We start from the raw sequence: 16,812 nt of genomic DNA, 5'->3' as shown, positions 1-16,812 counted from the left end.
TACACACACACGCATACATACATACATATGTGGGTTACGTTTGTTTACGTTAAGTCATAAAACGGGCGAGAGATGAGAAGAGAGAAGGTTAAACGGAGTTAGTAAATCTGGAAACTTACTTTTGTTTATTGAATGAAAACTGTCTGAGTATCTCTTAATTACATTGTTTATAACCTTAGCAAAACAGCTTATATTTACTGCAGATATACGCCTACGGGAATATACCTATCTCGGAGTTCGTCTTCATAATTTGGTGTAACTCGGGTTCGAATGGCAAGGAACTCCAGACCCGGGTGTGCTTGGCCCGACTAAAATCCTTAACATATTTAGATACTTATTTGGAAACGTATTAATATGCAGCTAGTACTGGCTTATGTAGGTGTAATTTCTTTTGGATATCAACACTCCAATAGAGTTAAATAAGAACAAACTGGTGGGTATACTGGGTGCCATGAAAGAGTAAGGAAAATGCTTTGAGGGGCACTTCTTATAACATGTGACATTCCTGAATGAAGCTTTTAGAATCGTACATAGAAGAGTTTGCATTTGTATTGGTTATTCATTGCATCTTTGTGGGATAAAAGCTGTGGCTTATCCTACATATTAGCTATAGGAAGGGACCGCCATGCAACCGTAAAAATGATCACACGCTTTTGATAAACTACTTCCCTTCTGGACTTCACTCAACAATATGTCGAACTCAGTTACTTGTCTCGCAATAATTAAATGGACAGCTCATAGATATAATTATTTTAACTAATGAAAGAAGAACGTTAACTACAGCATCCTGGTGAAATTTGTATGTAATACATTGAGCACGGCTTGAAACTTCGAAGTTATGCTTGATAAGATTTCTTCCTCGATAATAACGAACGAATACTATTATTCATCACGGTACCATTGCGATCTGCATTCAGAGATTGGAACTGGTCAAGTAAGCGGAACGCGATGTGACCGACATAATAGCCAGGCTCTGTTTATTTTGGGCATGGGTGGTGAAATCCGTTGTAACAATGACTAGCTAACGTTGGAAAAGTTGAGAAAAATAAGGTCATTTTCTAATTACCTTTCTGTTAGCTATACACTGTTACAGTTAATACGTTTCGATCATATGGGTCATCAGTAAAGAGTGCAATTATTCATGACCAATGTTAAAATTTTTTCGTCATCTTGAATAAACATCTCTACGGCGACAGAGTATGTCCCCTGTTATACAAGAAAAAAGAAGGAAAGAAAGAAAAGAAGAACATGAAACGGCCAACAATCTAACATAGAACTTGAAATGTGCAGGAACACGTTTGGTAGGAACGATTTTGACCAAATGACCTTATTGTTAATAGCACTGATCTCCCTAGCTCTTTCCACGATCCCTAATTAACTGTGAACTACTGGGGTATGTATATATCCAGTCAGACACCACACTGTCCCACGCAATTGTAAACCATGCAATGATCCCTATATAGCGGTGAACTACTGGGGTATATATATATTTATTCATATTTATACTACAGTTTCAAATCTTTTATATAAATATACATCAATGTATATACACTTAGGAAGGGGGGGGGGGTGGGGTGGTATGATGGCTCAATTTGCCTGGCCTACTATGCCTGTATGGCATCACCTAACACGTTATAGTTACAGATAAAATACATTTTACTTACCCTTGGAAGGTAAGTACAGTTAAACAATTTCTCGAAGTGAATGTGATCTGTAAAGCGGAATAAATGGTCAATATTATTTTCAAGTATACTGTCTAGTTATATTCAATATGTATGAAGACTACTATTCCCAGTACTGAAACTGTTGACCTTATTTCAGGGTCGTGCAACGTTATGGTTTTTAAAAGCAAACAGATTCACACTGAGTTTTGTACCACAGTAAATACTGGATCATGCTGATAAATATGATAAATCCGTAGCATGCGCTATTAGGTTTACAGTAAGAACTGAGGATATGTGTAATCCAAACAAATGCATCAAACTAGAGGATTTGATGGGGTTACACGTATCCCCAGTTCTTTCTGTAATCATATGCAACTGATTTATAACACGATCCAAATTTTACTCTGGACAAAACTTGAATATTTACAGTAGTTACTGTGTTTTCTGTTTGTATCGTGTGAATAGCAGAAAAGAAAATTGTGCAGTTTCCTGCCAAGTTTTAACTTATCGTTGGTTATATTGCGGCTGAGAACCTCCAAAATGTGTATTATGTAAGTTCAAGTTTGGAATATTTTCTATTACATAATTTCATAAGAAATTCCTTCGTTTCTCTGCAGATGTTATCAACATTGCAAAAACAAACTTGTTCACAATGTTCTGAACAGTTACGTGAAGTTAATTGGTCAGCGCAATATTTACCTCCTTTCTTAGCAGGGCACCAATCATATCTCATGGCCAAATCACATACTGTCCTGTCCAGTTTGAAAGTTAGTTCACTGCCTTGCAATGTAGCATTTAAAGATACCCGGGTTGACCATACGTCCTTTGCTGCAAATGTACCCAAAACATTATTTGAATGTGAGTAATAATTACTTATCGTATTACCTGCCCGACTACCACTGGTCGGATTAAACAAACTTGCAAATTTAATTAAATGGGAGAAAGAATCAACTGATACAGATAATGATGAGATAATGATCAATTTTATGTATACTTACGGAGCACCACATTGATAACGACTTTGATGAGACTTTCTACTTTTGGTGGATTTGGTGTAAATGATAAGTTGAAGTGGTCCATCCAAGGACCTAGGAAAAAGAGAGTAAACAAATCAGAAAGTGCGGAGTCAGCCTTGGTTTATCATAAATATAACCTTTCGACATCCATACACTGCCCGAATTCTCAACTTGACCGTCGTGCCTTAGTTTGCGGAACGCGGTGAACACCGGTGGACTTACAACTGACCTCGGAACACTGATCGACGTATAAGAGCAATCACAACGACTGTTCCGCTGTTAACGAACGGAGCTCATTTAGGTCACATGTTCATTTGTTAAACCACTGATGGGTTATATTTGTTGAAACTGGGCGGTTTTCAGTCCGTCGCAGACTGTACGACTGTACCCGACCCGATCCGACCAGACCAGATTTTTCGTGAAAAATGTATAACCATTGTAACCAATGGCTATATTTGTAAAACGTGTATAGTTTTAGTTGTGAACCCGTACACACGGCACGGCTACCAGTCTCGACGAAAACGCTATATAGGCTATTCAGTGTTCCAGACTGAAGCCGATACGAAATAAAACTGACCAAAGTCATGATCAGTTATAGTCTTAAACACACACGCACAATGCACGACTATATATCCACGATTTTCCTCGTAACTACAGTCGAGTTGTGTCGTGTCGTCTTCAGTCCTGTAGTTTTGCAGCTGGATTTAGTTGGTGAACCGCCGCACACCGCCGTCGTGATGCGAATTACGACCAGAAAGACAAAGAAATGCCATGGCCTAACAAATGTATAACCATCTACCGGAGAGTTGATAGCAACTTGAACTTGAGCGTTTTATTTTAGACCTCGTACGCTATCGCATCAAATATGGTGTATTCCTACTCACACGCAGACCCTAATCTATAGTGTAGTTTATACTATACCTCATATGGCTTGTAACTATTCATAGTATAGCTCATAGTACTCATAGTAAAGTTCATGTATATAGCTCATGGTACTCATAGTACATCTCGTAGAGCTTGTAAATACTCATCTAATAGTATATCTTATATTATCGCTCATAGGGATAGTTGGTCTACTCATAGTATATCTTATAGTATTGATAGTATAGTTCATAGTATAGCTCATATATAGCTCATAGTATAACTGATAGGGCTTTTGGTCTACTCTCGGAATATCTTATAGTATTCATAGTGAAGCTCCTTGTAGAGCACATGTATAGCTCAAAGTACCAATAATATAACTCACGATACTCATAGTACAGCTCATAGGGCTGGTAACTGCTCCTAATATAGCTCAGAGTACTCAAAGTGTTGCTCATATGGCATAGTACTCATAATATAACTCATAATACTCATAGTATAGCTCACAGGGCTTGTAACTGCTCATAATATAGTTCATAGTACTCATAGTGTAGCTCATAGGACTTGTAGCTCTTCATACTATAGCTCAAAGAAATCATAATATAACTCGTAATACTCATAGTAGAGCTCATCGGGCTTGTAACTGCTCATAATATAACTCATAGTACTCATAGTGTAGCTCATATGGTTTGCAACTAATCATAGTACAGCTAATAGTACTCATAATATAACTCATAATACTCATAGTGTAGCTTACAGGGCTTGTAACTGCTCATAATATAGCTCATAATACTCATAGTGTAGCTCATAGGAATTGTAGCTATTCATAGTATAGCTCATAGTACTCATAATATAACTCATAATACTCATAGTATAGCTCATCGGGCTTGTAACCTCTCATAGTATAGCTCATAGTACTCATATTGTAGCTCATAGGGCTTGTAACTATTCATAGTATAGCTCATAGAACTCATAATATAACTCATCATACTCATAGTATAGCTCATCGGGCTTGTAACTTCTCATAGTATAGCTCAAAATACTCATAGTATAGCTCATAGGGCTAGTAGCTCCTCGTAATATAACTCATAGTACTCATAGTGTAGCTCATAGAGCTTGTAGTTATTCATAGTATAGCTCTAAGGGATTGTAGGTCTTCTCGTAGTATAGCTTATGATAGTAATTAACAAGATCTTCTATTTCGAAGAAGGTACCATTCTGCACTGATAATTAAAGGAACGACAATGAACGGTGAAGGTGTTTATGATTTTAAAAGTAGAGAGAGGAGGCGGTGTCAATGCAACCACTGATTTGGAAAGCGGCATGAACCTTAATGGAAGGGCCATGCAGAAGCAAGTCAATGAATGTATAAAGAAGAACGTTCGGGCCTGATGTCGTTGACGGCGACCCCCATTAGGAAGACTAGGAGGGTGAGCGAGGGGTGGGTGGTAGGGTCTCTGAATTAGCGCGTTCTCGCGAGGCATATTAGTGCTACAAATGTGGTCTTTAATTATAAGTCTAATCTCTATCACCCCCACCTTTCGCCCCTTATGTACGTCATTGAGACGAGTTACCTGAAAATCAAATTCTGTTTGACCAAAGTTACCGGTACCCCAAACTAAGTCGTAAACGATGCAACTTGGTGATACTTTCATGTTTGTTTGAAAACATACTTTGTTCGTCCATATTAAACTATACGGTTAAGTACTGGACATTTAAAAGGAGTTGTACACACGGGAAAATTAACCTGATACTAGATGCCTAATAATAAGAAGAGAACGAAATTATTTTACAACCCTATGCAAAATATAGCGTAAAGCTTGTTTAACAGCGTGCATTAAAGACTTACCAGAAATGTGGTACTCGCATGGCATTGGCTGATCTTTAATAGTCGAAGATGTCTCGTGACTGTGTACCCCGTAGACATGACTAATTACCGGTGACGCAGGCAAACCATTGGTTATCGGAAACGCCATCAGAAACAGCAAGAGAATGGACATCATTGCTACAATTGTTATAGGTCGCAGTATTGAAACTTCAGCAACAATTTACTAATGAAGACGACAGTAAATATGTTCGATTGCTAATAGCAGTTGTTCAAGGCTCGTTGGTAAAACATGAATAACAACTTTAGGTGCTGACATCGTATACAGTTACTAGCAAAATAGAACTAGGAACTTCCGTATTTTACACAATATCATATATGCTGAATAACCGTGGAATGCATGATTTGAGCTTGAATACTGTAATTGTTAATGCCATGTGTACATATATATATAGCTGCAGTAAAACACAACCCTACAGTAGGCCTCAATGCAGAACAATATAATCTTTGTTCATGGTTTAACTGGAGTACATCTGTGTATACGTACTGTAGGCCTATGTGTATTTGGCTAAAGTATTCATATATAGCTCCAAGTCTTTTGACTAGACAAGCCCAGTTTGCATTGAGTTAATTGCACGTCACTGACATATCAGTTTTTCAGCTTTAGTATTACACCGAATCTTTTTTAAGTAGTTGTCCATAATTACCATTGACGTAATCATGATGAACACCATTGCTAGCTTGGTAAATTTGGAACTATTTAAATTATTCCACCGCCTTGTCAGGTGATGTATCTTCACATGTCAATCATCACCGAAATTTGGAATATGTTAATGAGCTAAATCGATGAAATGTCGATTTAAATAGGTATATGTCAATTTGTGTTGCTAGGAACTGGTGTAAGTCCAAGGAAATTGACTTTTAGCGATTTAATTCGACATATCATCGATATAAACTGGTAGATGTTGTATGAAATTGAAATATACCGATTTATTTTACATGTCATCGATTTAAATTGGTATATGTCCATTTAAAATGACATAGGGCTCTATACAGATTCAGTTTGACAAATCATCGATTTAAACTGGTATAAATCGACAAGTTATCACAAAAGTGGACATTGTAAGTGACCACAGAATGGTCAGGGCCAATATACATCTCAACAACAAACTGGCCAGACCTAAGTTCATTAAAAAAGAGAAAAAGAGTCGGATTAACATCTTACGACTGAGAGAGAAAAGCTGTTTTGTCGGTCCCGGGACAACCTAACAAAACTTATATGAAAACTTCAGTGACAAAACACTATGACGCCATTGATCCGTCTAAACGGTTAACGTAATGTATTGTGAGTTATTAACAAGAACGTTTTCCAAGAAACCTTGGTAGACGTTACATAACACAAACCATACCATTCAAATTAAGGTATGCATAAATTAACATATATCAAACTATATCGTAAACAGATTATTTGGTGGCGGTAAGTAACTATCCAACAAGCCAGGATTTCCAGCTTGAACTCAGAAATCGCTTTGAATCTCTTGATATAGAAAACACTGGGCTAGATGAAAGCTATAAAATCATCTCTAATACAGTGATGGGAGTTGCAGCAGAAATTGCTCCACAGGAAAAGTAGAAGGAAACCACCAAGGAGGACAATGTGATTGAAGATCTGGACAGAAAGAGGAAAGAGTTCAGGGAAATATAGGACAAAACCAAGTTTCAGAAGATTGAATATGCCGAGCTCGTGAAAACAGTGCGAAAGAAGAGGAGACAAAGGAGTAGGAGGAAAAGGAAAGAAAAGATTGAGTCTATTCTTAGAAGTGGAAGAGGAGCACAACATATCAATAAACTGAATCGGAAGAAAACCAGAATGCATCAGATGAAACAAAAAGATGGCACAATTACAAATGATAGACAAGAAATTCTAGATGTCTGTTCTGACTTCTATCCGGAACCCTAAAGTTCAAAGAGCACAGACACCAGGCCAAATATATTGTCAACAGACCAGTCAGCCCTACCAAAAATAACAGAGAGATTGGTAGAAGTAGCTGTTAAAGGAATGAAAGACAACAAAGCTCCGGGAACAGATGACATCACTAGTGACATAATAAAGATTGGTGGCAATGAAATTTTAAGGGAGCTAACTAAACTTTACAATTAATACTGGACAAAAGAAAGATTCCAGAGTGTTGGAAGGAGGCTAAAATTGAACTCCTATTAAAAAAAGGTGATAATTCAGACAAAAAAAACTACAGACCAATCAGCTTGTTATCCCATGTATACAAGATATTTACTATAAAAATACAAATTAGGATCAAAGGCCTACTTGACGAAAGCCAACCAAGAGAGCAGGTTGGCTTCAGAAGAAAGCATTCAACAGTAGAAAAATCTTCATGCCCTAAATCAAGTCATCGAAAAGCCAAATGAATACAACTTGAAGTTGTGCGTGTGATATATTGATTACGAAAAGACGTTTGACTCAGTGAAACATATAGACCTATTCGCAGAACTGCGCAAAGTTGGAATAAATGAGGGATATGTCCATATGCTAAAGGATAAATACACTAATGCCACAGCTAGGATACATATTGAAAATGATATCTCGAACATCATCAGGATTGAAAGAGGAGTGCGCCAGGGAGACAACTTATCACCCAAAGTTTTTACCACTGCCATGGAAGAAATCTTCAGGAAATTGAATCTACAGGAAAGAGGCCTCAATGTAGATGGGGAACGGCTAACCGACCTGCGATTTGCAGATGATGTAGCACTCATCACTACATCAGTGAAAGACATGAAAGTTCATCTGAACAACCTCAACATAGAAAGCAAAAAGATTGGTTTAAAGATCCATAAGGTAAACACAAAATACATCACCAACTACCAGTCAGACGAAACCGTAATGGTGGAAAAGGAGAAAATCGATAAGATGGACAGGTATAAATACCTTGATCAAACTATAATGCTAGGGGAACACACCAAAGAAGAAGTTCTGATCAGGATAAAGGCAGGGTAGAGTTGTTTCGGTAGATACAAGGATATTCTGTGCGACCCCAACTTACCAATGTGCATAAAAAGGAGAATTTACAACCAATGTGTCATTCCAACAATGGCCTATGGTGCTGAAACATGGACCACAACCAAGCAGCTTGAGCAGAAACTCTTAGTTGCCCAACGAGCGATGGAGAGTAGAATGCTCAACATAACAATAAGGGACAAAGTCAAGAACTCAAAAATCAGGAAACAAACACAAGTAAAAGACATCATTCTTAAGATTAAGGAAGCAAAACGGAGAAAGGCAGGACATCTGATGAGAATTGCGGACTATAGATGGACCAAAAGATTGACAGAATGGCAACCCAGATACGTAAAGAGAGGTAGAGGCAGACAGAAACGTAGGTGGCGGGACGACATAACAACATACATCGGCAAACACATGGAATAGACTTGCAATGGACAGAGAAACTTGGAAAAATCATGAGGAGGGCTACATCCAACAGTGGATAAAATAGCCTGGTAATAAATCGACATATATCGATTTAAATTGACATATCATCGATTTAAACTGGTATATGTCGATTTAAATTGGTATATTTCGATTTAAATCGATGATATGTCGAATTAAACTGGTATATGTCATTTTAATTCGGTAGAAGTCAATTTAAGCTGCTGGAAAATGGTATAAGTCGAAGGAAATTGGTATATGTCGATTTAAATCGGTGTAAGTCGATTCCCCACGATTTGAGACCGATGGCCCGCCATAGGCAACTTGATCCAAAATGAAAAGCGTCTAATTTGTCTGTGAATCCAGTAGATTCCCCAGAAGTTGTTGGTGCAGTACAAACGCAATATCAAGTAAGCGAACGAAATGCTTTTAAACCATTAAAGGTTATAAAGATCCAATGCCAGGGATAGTCACTTCGGATATCCTTAAGGAAAAACAACAAAGGGATTCTACTTTGGCGAAAGTGCGTGCAAAACTAGATGAAACTATTATTCATAGAACGGGAAGAACCTACTCTTATGTCATAAATAACGATATAATCTCCTTCTAGATCTTTTAACCTTTTCCCCTATTCGATGACGCCACTTGCTCAACGAAATAGCTTTGGAATCACTACGATAATAAGGTAGATAGAAAACTACACACAGTCATGAAGTCTGTATCACAACTGCTGTCAACCAAATGTGGTTTGAGACCTTTTCAATGAACACCAACAGTTATTCACTAAAATTGATACAATGCCTCCCACATGTCTTTCCCAAACTTGAGAGCGTGAACGTTCCTCTTTTATACCCCAAAACGGGGGCTTTATATTGTGACAAACGCTCAAGAGAAAGGTCATGAATGATGGTTGGGTGTGTGTTTCCTGTAACCTATCTGAATTATAACTAACATAAGTGTAGCATTATGGGGAAAGAGACGTGTAAGTCTCGTTAATGATGAGATATTTACTGAATTAATAATATACTATTTATGTAGAAACACGTTTTCAGATATTGTAGTCTTTTAGTTTCCTAAATCACTTTTCTGTTTATGCATATAACTATAAATTATAACGGTATGATATCTATAATTGTTTCTTTTGAAATTAAAATCGGGCTCGAATCAAATGAAGTTAGTCGGATAGAGCCATGGTATTTACTAAAGTGGCGTGCACGGAAACGGGGGTGGCGGGGGGGGGGGGGGGGCGGGTGAGGAGAGTGGGCTAGGAGATGATGTTGCCAAGCTCTCACCTACAATCATCAGTCGTGGGAGTTGTCTATAATTAGTCTATAGGGAGAATTAGACTACTGCTACCGGTGTACAACCCCAGTTCTATTTTGCGGACTCACATAAGGTATTTATTAGGACAAAATTGTCTTTAGAATATATAGACCAACCTTGAAGTATAAATATGACTCAAAATGCACCATTGGTTGTTTCTGCACTTCTTTTGTTAACTGTGGGATAAGTCACAGACCCCTCTACGGCTTCAACGACCATAGGGAGGCATCCATCCTTTATAAGATCTTCCAGTCTCATATTTATATCTGTCAGAGGAATTTTGAATTTGGCCTTCAAATTTCGACAAGTTAAGAGCACACACGACACACTTTCATTTTTGGATTGTCAAGAGTTCCAATACGATTCTGAAAGTGTTTTGGTACCTCGAACATATATGTAAGTATTGAAAATGTTATCACTTTGTTAATAAGTTGATCACAGGTTCAACAATTGTTGCTTTTTTTAAAATTTCATCTCGTTTATCGAATGAATGACAAAACATAACAGCATGAACCTCCTATTCTGCTAGGAGTGTTAGCTCAGTGGTTAACACCGGTGCCTTTCAATCATAAGGTTCTCTGCATGGTTCGAGTCACTCCAAGATTAATGTATGTCGTCCAGTTACAGGAGTTGTTGACAATTGACAATTCATAATCATGGAAGTTAAATATGAATGTAAGAGACTGACTTCGGTCAGCTTGCGGCTTTGGTAAGCCAATGAGGCTTTTTCGCGAGTTTCTACTTGCAGGAAGATATCATATACATACATACATATGTGGGTTACGTTTGTTTACGTTAAGTAATGAAACGGGTGAGAGATGAGAAGAGAGAAGGTTAAACGGAGTTTGTAAATCTGGAAACTTACTTTTGTATATTGAATCAAAGCTGTCTGAGTATCTCTTAACTACATTGTGTATTACCTTAGCAAAATAGCTTATATTTACTGCTGATATACGCCTACGGGAATATACCTATCTCGGAGTCCGTCTTCATAATTTGGTGTAACTCGGGCTCGAATGGCAAGGAACTCCGGACCCAGATGTGCTTGGCCCGACTAAAATCCTTTACATATTTAGATACTTATTTAGAAACGTATTAATATGCAGCTAGTACTGGCTTATGTAGGTGTAATTTCTTTTGGATATCCACACTCCAATAGAGTTAAATAAGAACAAACTGGTGGGTATACTGGGTGCCATGAAAGAGTAGGGAAAATGCTTTTAGGGGCACTTCTTATAACACGTGACATTCCTGAATGAAGCTTTTAGAATCGTACATAGAAGAGTTTTGCATTTGTATTGGTTATCCATTGAATCTTTATGGGATAAAAGCTGTGACTTATCCTACATATTAGCTATAGGAAGGGGGCCGCCATGCAACCGTAAAAATAATCACAGACTATTTATAAACTACTTCCCGTCTGGACTTCACTCAAAAATATGTCGAACTCAGTTACTTGTCTCGCAATAATTAAAAGGACAGCTCATAGATATAATTATTTTTAACTAACGAAAGAAGAACGTTTACTACAGCATCCTGGTGAAATGTAATTCATACATTGAGCACGGCTTAAAACTTCGAAGTTATGCTTTATAAGATTTCTTCCTCGATAATTACGAACGAATACTATTATTCATCACGGTACCATTGCGATCTGCAGTCATATGGGTCACCAGTCAAGAGTGCAATTATTACTGACCAATGTTAAAATTTTTTCGTCATCTTGAATAAACATCTCTACGGCGACAGAGTATGTCCCCTGTTATACAAGTAAAAAGAAGGAAAGAAAGAAAAGAAGAACATGAAACAGCCAACAATCTAACATAGAACTTGAAATATGCAGGAACACGTTTGGTAAGAACGATTTTGACCAAATGACCTTATTGTTAATAGCACTGATCTCCCCAGCTCTTACCACGACCCTCAAATATAAATGTGAATTACTGTCTATGTATAATTTCTAGTCAGAGACCAAACAAAAAAAAACTTCTTGTTTAACCAAGAGAATGTGAAGTTAACAATGATACTAATAACAGCCGTGCATTCATATTGATATGAATCTAAATTTTGAAGTAGAATAATTATACTTTGGAGAAACACATAAAACAACCAGTTAGTGTGCTTTTATAACACCAGGGACCGAGGCAGGGAAAGAGAGAATACGTGTAGTGAAACGTTTAATGGTGCAATAGGCATGCAGAAGGTTTGCATAAACCACGTAGTCCAGCGTAATAACTACATATGTCATAACTGTAGAAAAGATAGTTGAAACCGTCAAAATATAAATAACATACATATATATATATATATATATATATATAAAGATAAATAAATACATATATACATATTTATATCTGTATATATATATTTATATATATATATATATATATATAAATATTTTTTATATTTATACTACAGTTTCAATTCTACTATATTAATATACGTATATGTATATACAATTAGGAAGGGGGGGGGGGGCTAGGATGGCTCAATTTGCCTGGCCTAATTTGCCTGTATGGCATCACCTAACACGTTAGTTACAGATAAAATAAATATCACTTACCTTTGGTAGGTAAGTTAAGTTGTACAATTTCTCGAAGTGAATATGATCTGTAAAGCGGGATAAATGGTCAATATTATTTTCAAGTATAGTGTCTAGTTATATTCAATATGTACGAAGACTACTATTCCCAGTATTGAAACTGTTGACCTTATTTCAGGGTCGTGCAACGTTATGGTTTCCAAAAGCACAACTGATTCACATTGAGTTTATAGTAACTACTATAAATCTTAAAGTTTTGTACCACAGTAAATACTGGATCATGCTGATAAATATGATATATCCGTAGCATGCGCTATTAGGTTTACAGTAAAAACCGAGGATATGTGTAATCCAAACAAATGCAGCATGGTAGAGGATTTGTTGGGGTTACATGTATCCTCAGTTCTTACTGTAATCCTAAAAGCATATGCTACTGATTTATAACACGATCTTAATTTTACTCAGGTACAAGACTTCAATATTTACAGTAGTTACTGTGTTTTCTGTGTATCGGGTGCAAAGAAAATTGTGCAGTTTCCTGCCAAGTTTGAACTTATCGTTGGTTATATTGCGGCTGGGAACCTCCAAAATGTGTATTCTGACATATACTTATATCCAAAGTGACGCAAGAGATATTGGTGATATCAAGCCAAACAATAAGCCGAATATATGTTGGTAAAAAGAAATATACAATTTATTCACTAGAGCCTGTTTCAGATGAACACACCAGTAGTACAAGATGTGAAGCCGTTGTTGCGGTCATCTCAACTTCAAGTTTGGAATAACTTCTATTACATTATTTCATAAGAAATTCCCTTCGTTTCTCTGCAAATGTTATCAATATTGCAGAAATTAAAATTGTTCACAACCTTCTTAATAGTTACGTGACGTTAATTGGTCAGTGCAATACTTACCTCCTTTCTTAGCAGGGCACCAATCGTGTCTACGTTCAAAATCACATACTGTCTTGTCCACTTTGAAAGTTAGTTCACTGCCTTGCATTGTAGCATTTAAAGATACCCGGATTGACAATACGTCCTTTCCTGCAAATGTACCCAAAACAGAAAGAGTAAAATTTTGTCTTATTTGATTGTTATTAATAATTACTTATCGTATTGCCCGTGCGACTATCTGATACCACTGGTCGGATTAAATAAACTTGAAAATTTAAATAAATGGGAGAAAGAATCAACTGATATAAAAATCGGCTTAATTTTGACCAAACTACTGAGTCTGTGTTCGAGTAGAACTAATGCACCATGCAGTAAAGTAGAATATCTGGAAAGTGTCGACGAATCGCACATCTCCAGTTCATTCTGGATTGTTGTGTATGGAGAGGTGGCGGGCGGGGAGGGGGTCATGATCAATTTTATGTATACTTACGGTACACTATATTGAAAACGAGTTTGATGAGACCTCCTAATTTTGGTGGATTTGGTGTCAATGAAATGTTGAAGTGGTCCATCCAAGGACCTAGGAAAAAGAGAGTTAACAAATCAGAAAGTGCGGAGTCAGCCTTGGTTTATCATAAATATAACCTTTTGCCATCAATACACTGCCCAACTCCCGACCTGAATTCCCGACCCGAATTCCTGACCCGAATTCCCGACCCGAATCCACAATCCGGTCCGACCCAACCGTTTATTCGTGCAAAATCTCTAACCGTGATAACTAACGGCTATATTTGTAAATGTTTATAGTTTTAGTTGTGAACCCGTACACACGGCACGGCTACCAGTCTCGACAAAAACGCTATATAGGCTATTCAGTGTTCCAGACTGAAGCCGATACGAAATAAAACTGACCAAAGTCATGATCAGTTATAGTCACACGCACAATGCCGGACTATATCAGTTGTGTTGGGTCGTGTTCAGTCGTGTGGTTTTGTGGCTGGATTTAGTTGGTGAACCAAAGCACACTGCCGGCTGCTATTCCGGAAAACGCCTCATATGGTCGGTTTTCTCAGCCGTCGACTCGAAGCCGACAATGTACGGGCTGCGAATCACGACAATGAACGGGAACGATGTTTATGACGTTAACAGGAGAGAGAGTTGGCGGTGGACAAATTGTTAATTTCAACCACTGATTTAGGTAGCGGCACGAAACTTTATGGAAGGGCCATGCAGAAGCAAGTCAATTCATGTATAAAGAAGAACGTGTGGGCCTGATATCGTTGACGAAGACCCCCATTAGGAAGACTAGGAGGGTGAGCATGGGGTGGGTGGTAGGATTTCTGAAATAGCGCGGTCTCGCGAGGCAGATAAGTGCTATAAATGTGGTCGTTAATTATAAGTCTAATCTCTAACACCCCCATTTTCCGCCCCTTACGTACGTCATTGAGACAAGTTACCTGAAAATCAAATTCTGTTTGACCAAAGTTACCGGTACCTCAAATTCAATCATAAACGATGCAACGTGGTTAAACTTACATGTTTGTTTGAATACATACTGTGTTCGTCCATATTAAACCATACGGTTAAGTACTGGACAATTGAAAGGTGCTGTACACGGGAAAATTAACCTGATACTAGATGGGCTACTATTATATAGATTAATAAGAAGAGAGCGAAATAAGCTTACAACCCTATGCAAAATATAGCGTAAAGCTTATTAAACAGCGTTCATTAAAGACTTACCAGAAATTTGGTACTCGCATAACATTGGCTGATCTTTGATAGTCGAAGATGTCTCGTGACTGTCTACCCTGTAGAGATGACTAGTTACCGGTGACGCAGGCAAACCATTGGTTATCGGAAACGCCATCAGAAACAGCAAGAGAATGGGCATCATTGCTACAATTATTATTGGTCGCAGTATCGAAATTTCAGCAACAATTTGCTAATGAAGACGACAATAAATATGCTCGACTGGTAATAGCAGTTGTTCAAGGCTCGTTGGTAAAACATGAATAACAACTTTAAGTGCTGACATCGAATACAGTTACTAGCAAAATAGAACTAGGAACTTCCGTATTTTACACAGCAGCGTAAGTGTGAAGACAATGGACGAATGACAATGGTAGAATGCATAATGATGTCATCACGGAGGTTCCTTCTTGCAATCGGGTCGTCAATATTCGTTATTGACATAAAACTTGACAACTTTAAACTTCCTCTTCCCCCCCCCCAAAATGGTGCCTTTATTTTGATAGTTCCCCTTTTTTACCAAACAACGCGGGCTTTATGGTGTGATAAACGCTGGGTTTTCCTGTCAAACTCTTTCTAGCAAACGCAATTGTTGTGGGAAATTGGTAACTTCCGAACCCGCTCGGCCAAAGTACATTTCTGCCCGTATCGCAACTCTCTCTTTCTCTGCTACATATTATTTCTTTCACTCTTCAAATTGCTGACAATAAATTCAGCTTTTGCAAAACTCATTTCCACTAAAAAGGGCAGATGTGACTGAATTTATGTTAAATATCTCAGGTGCATAACATTTGTCTCAGCTGCTATTGGAAGTTTAATTTATAACGCAAAGATCAAGAATGATGGTCGGGTGTGTGTTTCCTGTAACCTATCTGAATTATAAGTTACATAAGTGAATCATTATGGGGAAGAAGACGTGTAAGTCTCGTTAATGTTGAGATAGTCACTATATTAATAATATGCTATGTAGAAACACGTTTTCAGATTTTGTAGTCTTTCAGTTTCCTTAATCACTTTTCTGTTTTATAACGGTATGATATCTATAATTGTTTCTTTTTGAATATAAAATCGAGCTCGAATCGAATGAAATTAGTCGAATAGTGCCATGGTATTAAATTCAGTGGCTTACAAGGAAAGGGGGTTGGAGGTAAGGGATGGGGTTGCCATGCTCTCATCTACAATCGTCAATCGTGGGAGATTTCTATTTTTAGACTAGGGAGAATGAGACCACTGCTTCCGGTGTACAACCCCAGGCCTACTTTTCGGACTCACACCAGGTATTAATAAGAACAACATTGTGTTTATAATATAAAGACTTAATTTGTAGTTTAAATATGACTCAGAATTCACGATTGGATGTCTACACTTCTTTTGTTTACTGTGGGATAAGTCACAAACTCCTCTTCATGGGAGTCAGATTCAACGACCATAGGGAGGCACCCATCCTTTATAAGATCCTTCAGTCCCATATTGATATCAGTCAGGGGAAAT

General features: G+C 37.6%; 2 protein-coding genes across 3 annotated transcripts in view; both read right to left on the bottom strand.

The window, feature by feature from the left end:
• LOC139977890 (uncharacterized) overlaps positions 1 to 15,634 on the bottom strand; it is a 37,230-nt gene extending 21,596 nt beyond the window's left edge. The window contains exons 1-5 of one of the 2 annotated variants that reach the window (XM_071987596.1): positions 15,313 to 15,631; positions 14,060 to 14,149; positions 13,591 to 13,719; positions 12,698 to 12,744; positions 10,956 to 11,893 (exon numbers count right to left, since the gene is read on the bottom strand). In XM_071987596.1, coding sequence (XP_071843697.1) covers positions 11,804 to 11,893; positions 12,698 to 12,744; positions 13,591 to 13,719; positions 14,060 to 14,149; positions 15,313 to 15,466 — 510 coding nt within the window. In that variant the 5' untranslated portion in view covers positions 15,467 to 15,631 and the 3' untranslated portion in view covers positions 10,956 to 11,803. Of the gene's footprint in view, positions 1 to 10,955; positions 11,894 to 12,697; positions 12,745 to 13,590; positions 13,720 to 14,059; positions 14,150 to 15,312 lie in introns of those variants that run through there. The other variant, XM_071987598.1, reaches the window with a different exon arrangement.
• On the bottom strand, positions 94 to 5,840 carry LOC139977893 (uncharacterized). The gene is made up of 5 exons (XM_071987600.1): positions 5,391 to 5,840; positions 2,663 to 2,752; positions 2,364 to 2,492; positions 1,665 to 1,711; positions 94 to 1,206 (listed from the first exon to the last, which is right to left on the bottom strand). Exons 1-5 carry the CDS (start codon positions 5,542 to 5,544, stop codon positions 1,120 to 1,122), a joined length of 507 nt encoding a protein of 168 aa, XP_071843701.1. The 5' UTR covers positions 5,545 to 5,840; the 3' UTR covers positions 94 to 1,119.
• Positions 15,635 to 16,812: the final 1,178 nt, after the last annotated feature.

This window comes from Apostichopus japonicus, chromosome 12, assembly GCF_037975245.1.
Source record: "Apostichopus japonicus isolate 1M-3 chromosome 12, ASM3797524v1, whole genome shotgun sequence".
NCBI classification, from domain to species: domain Eukaryota; kingdom Metazoa; phylum Echinodermata; class Holothuroidea; order Aspidochirotida; family Stichopodidae; genus Apostichopus; species Apostichopus japonicus.
The sequence above is the reverse complement of the archived record's forward strand: the minus strand, read 5'-3'. Positions and strand labels throughout refer to the sequence as shown.

Bases quoted from the DNA above. Each gene is read 5' to 3' on its own strand.
- LOC139977893 (XM_071987600.1), bottom strand. From the start codon at position 5,544: ATGATGTCCATTCTCTTGCTGTTTCTGATGGCGTTTCCGATAACCAAT. The intron at 2,753-5,390 runs GTAAGTCTTTAA...TCTTTTTCCTAG, and splicing joins ATGCGAGTACCACATTTCTG to GTCCTTGGATGGACCACTTC. The intron at 1,207-1,664 runs GTAAGTAAAATG...CTTGTATAACAG, and splicing joins ACTGTACTTACCTTCCAAGG to GGGACATACTCTGTCGCCGT.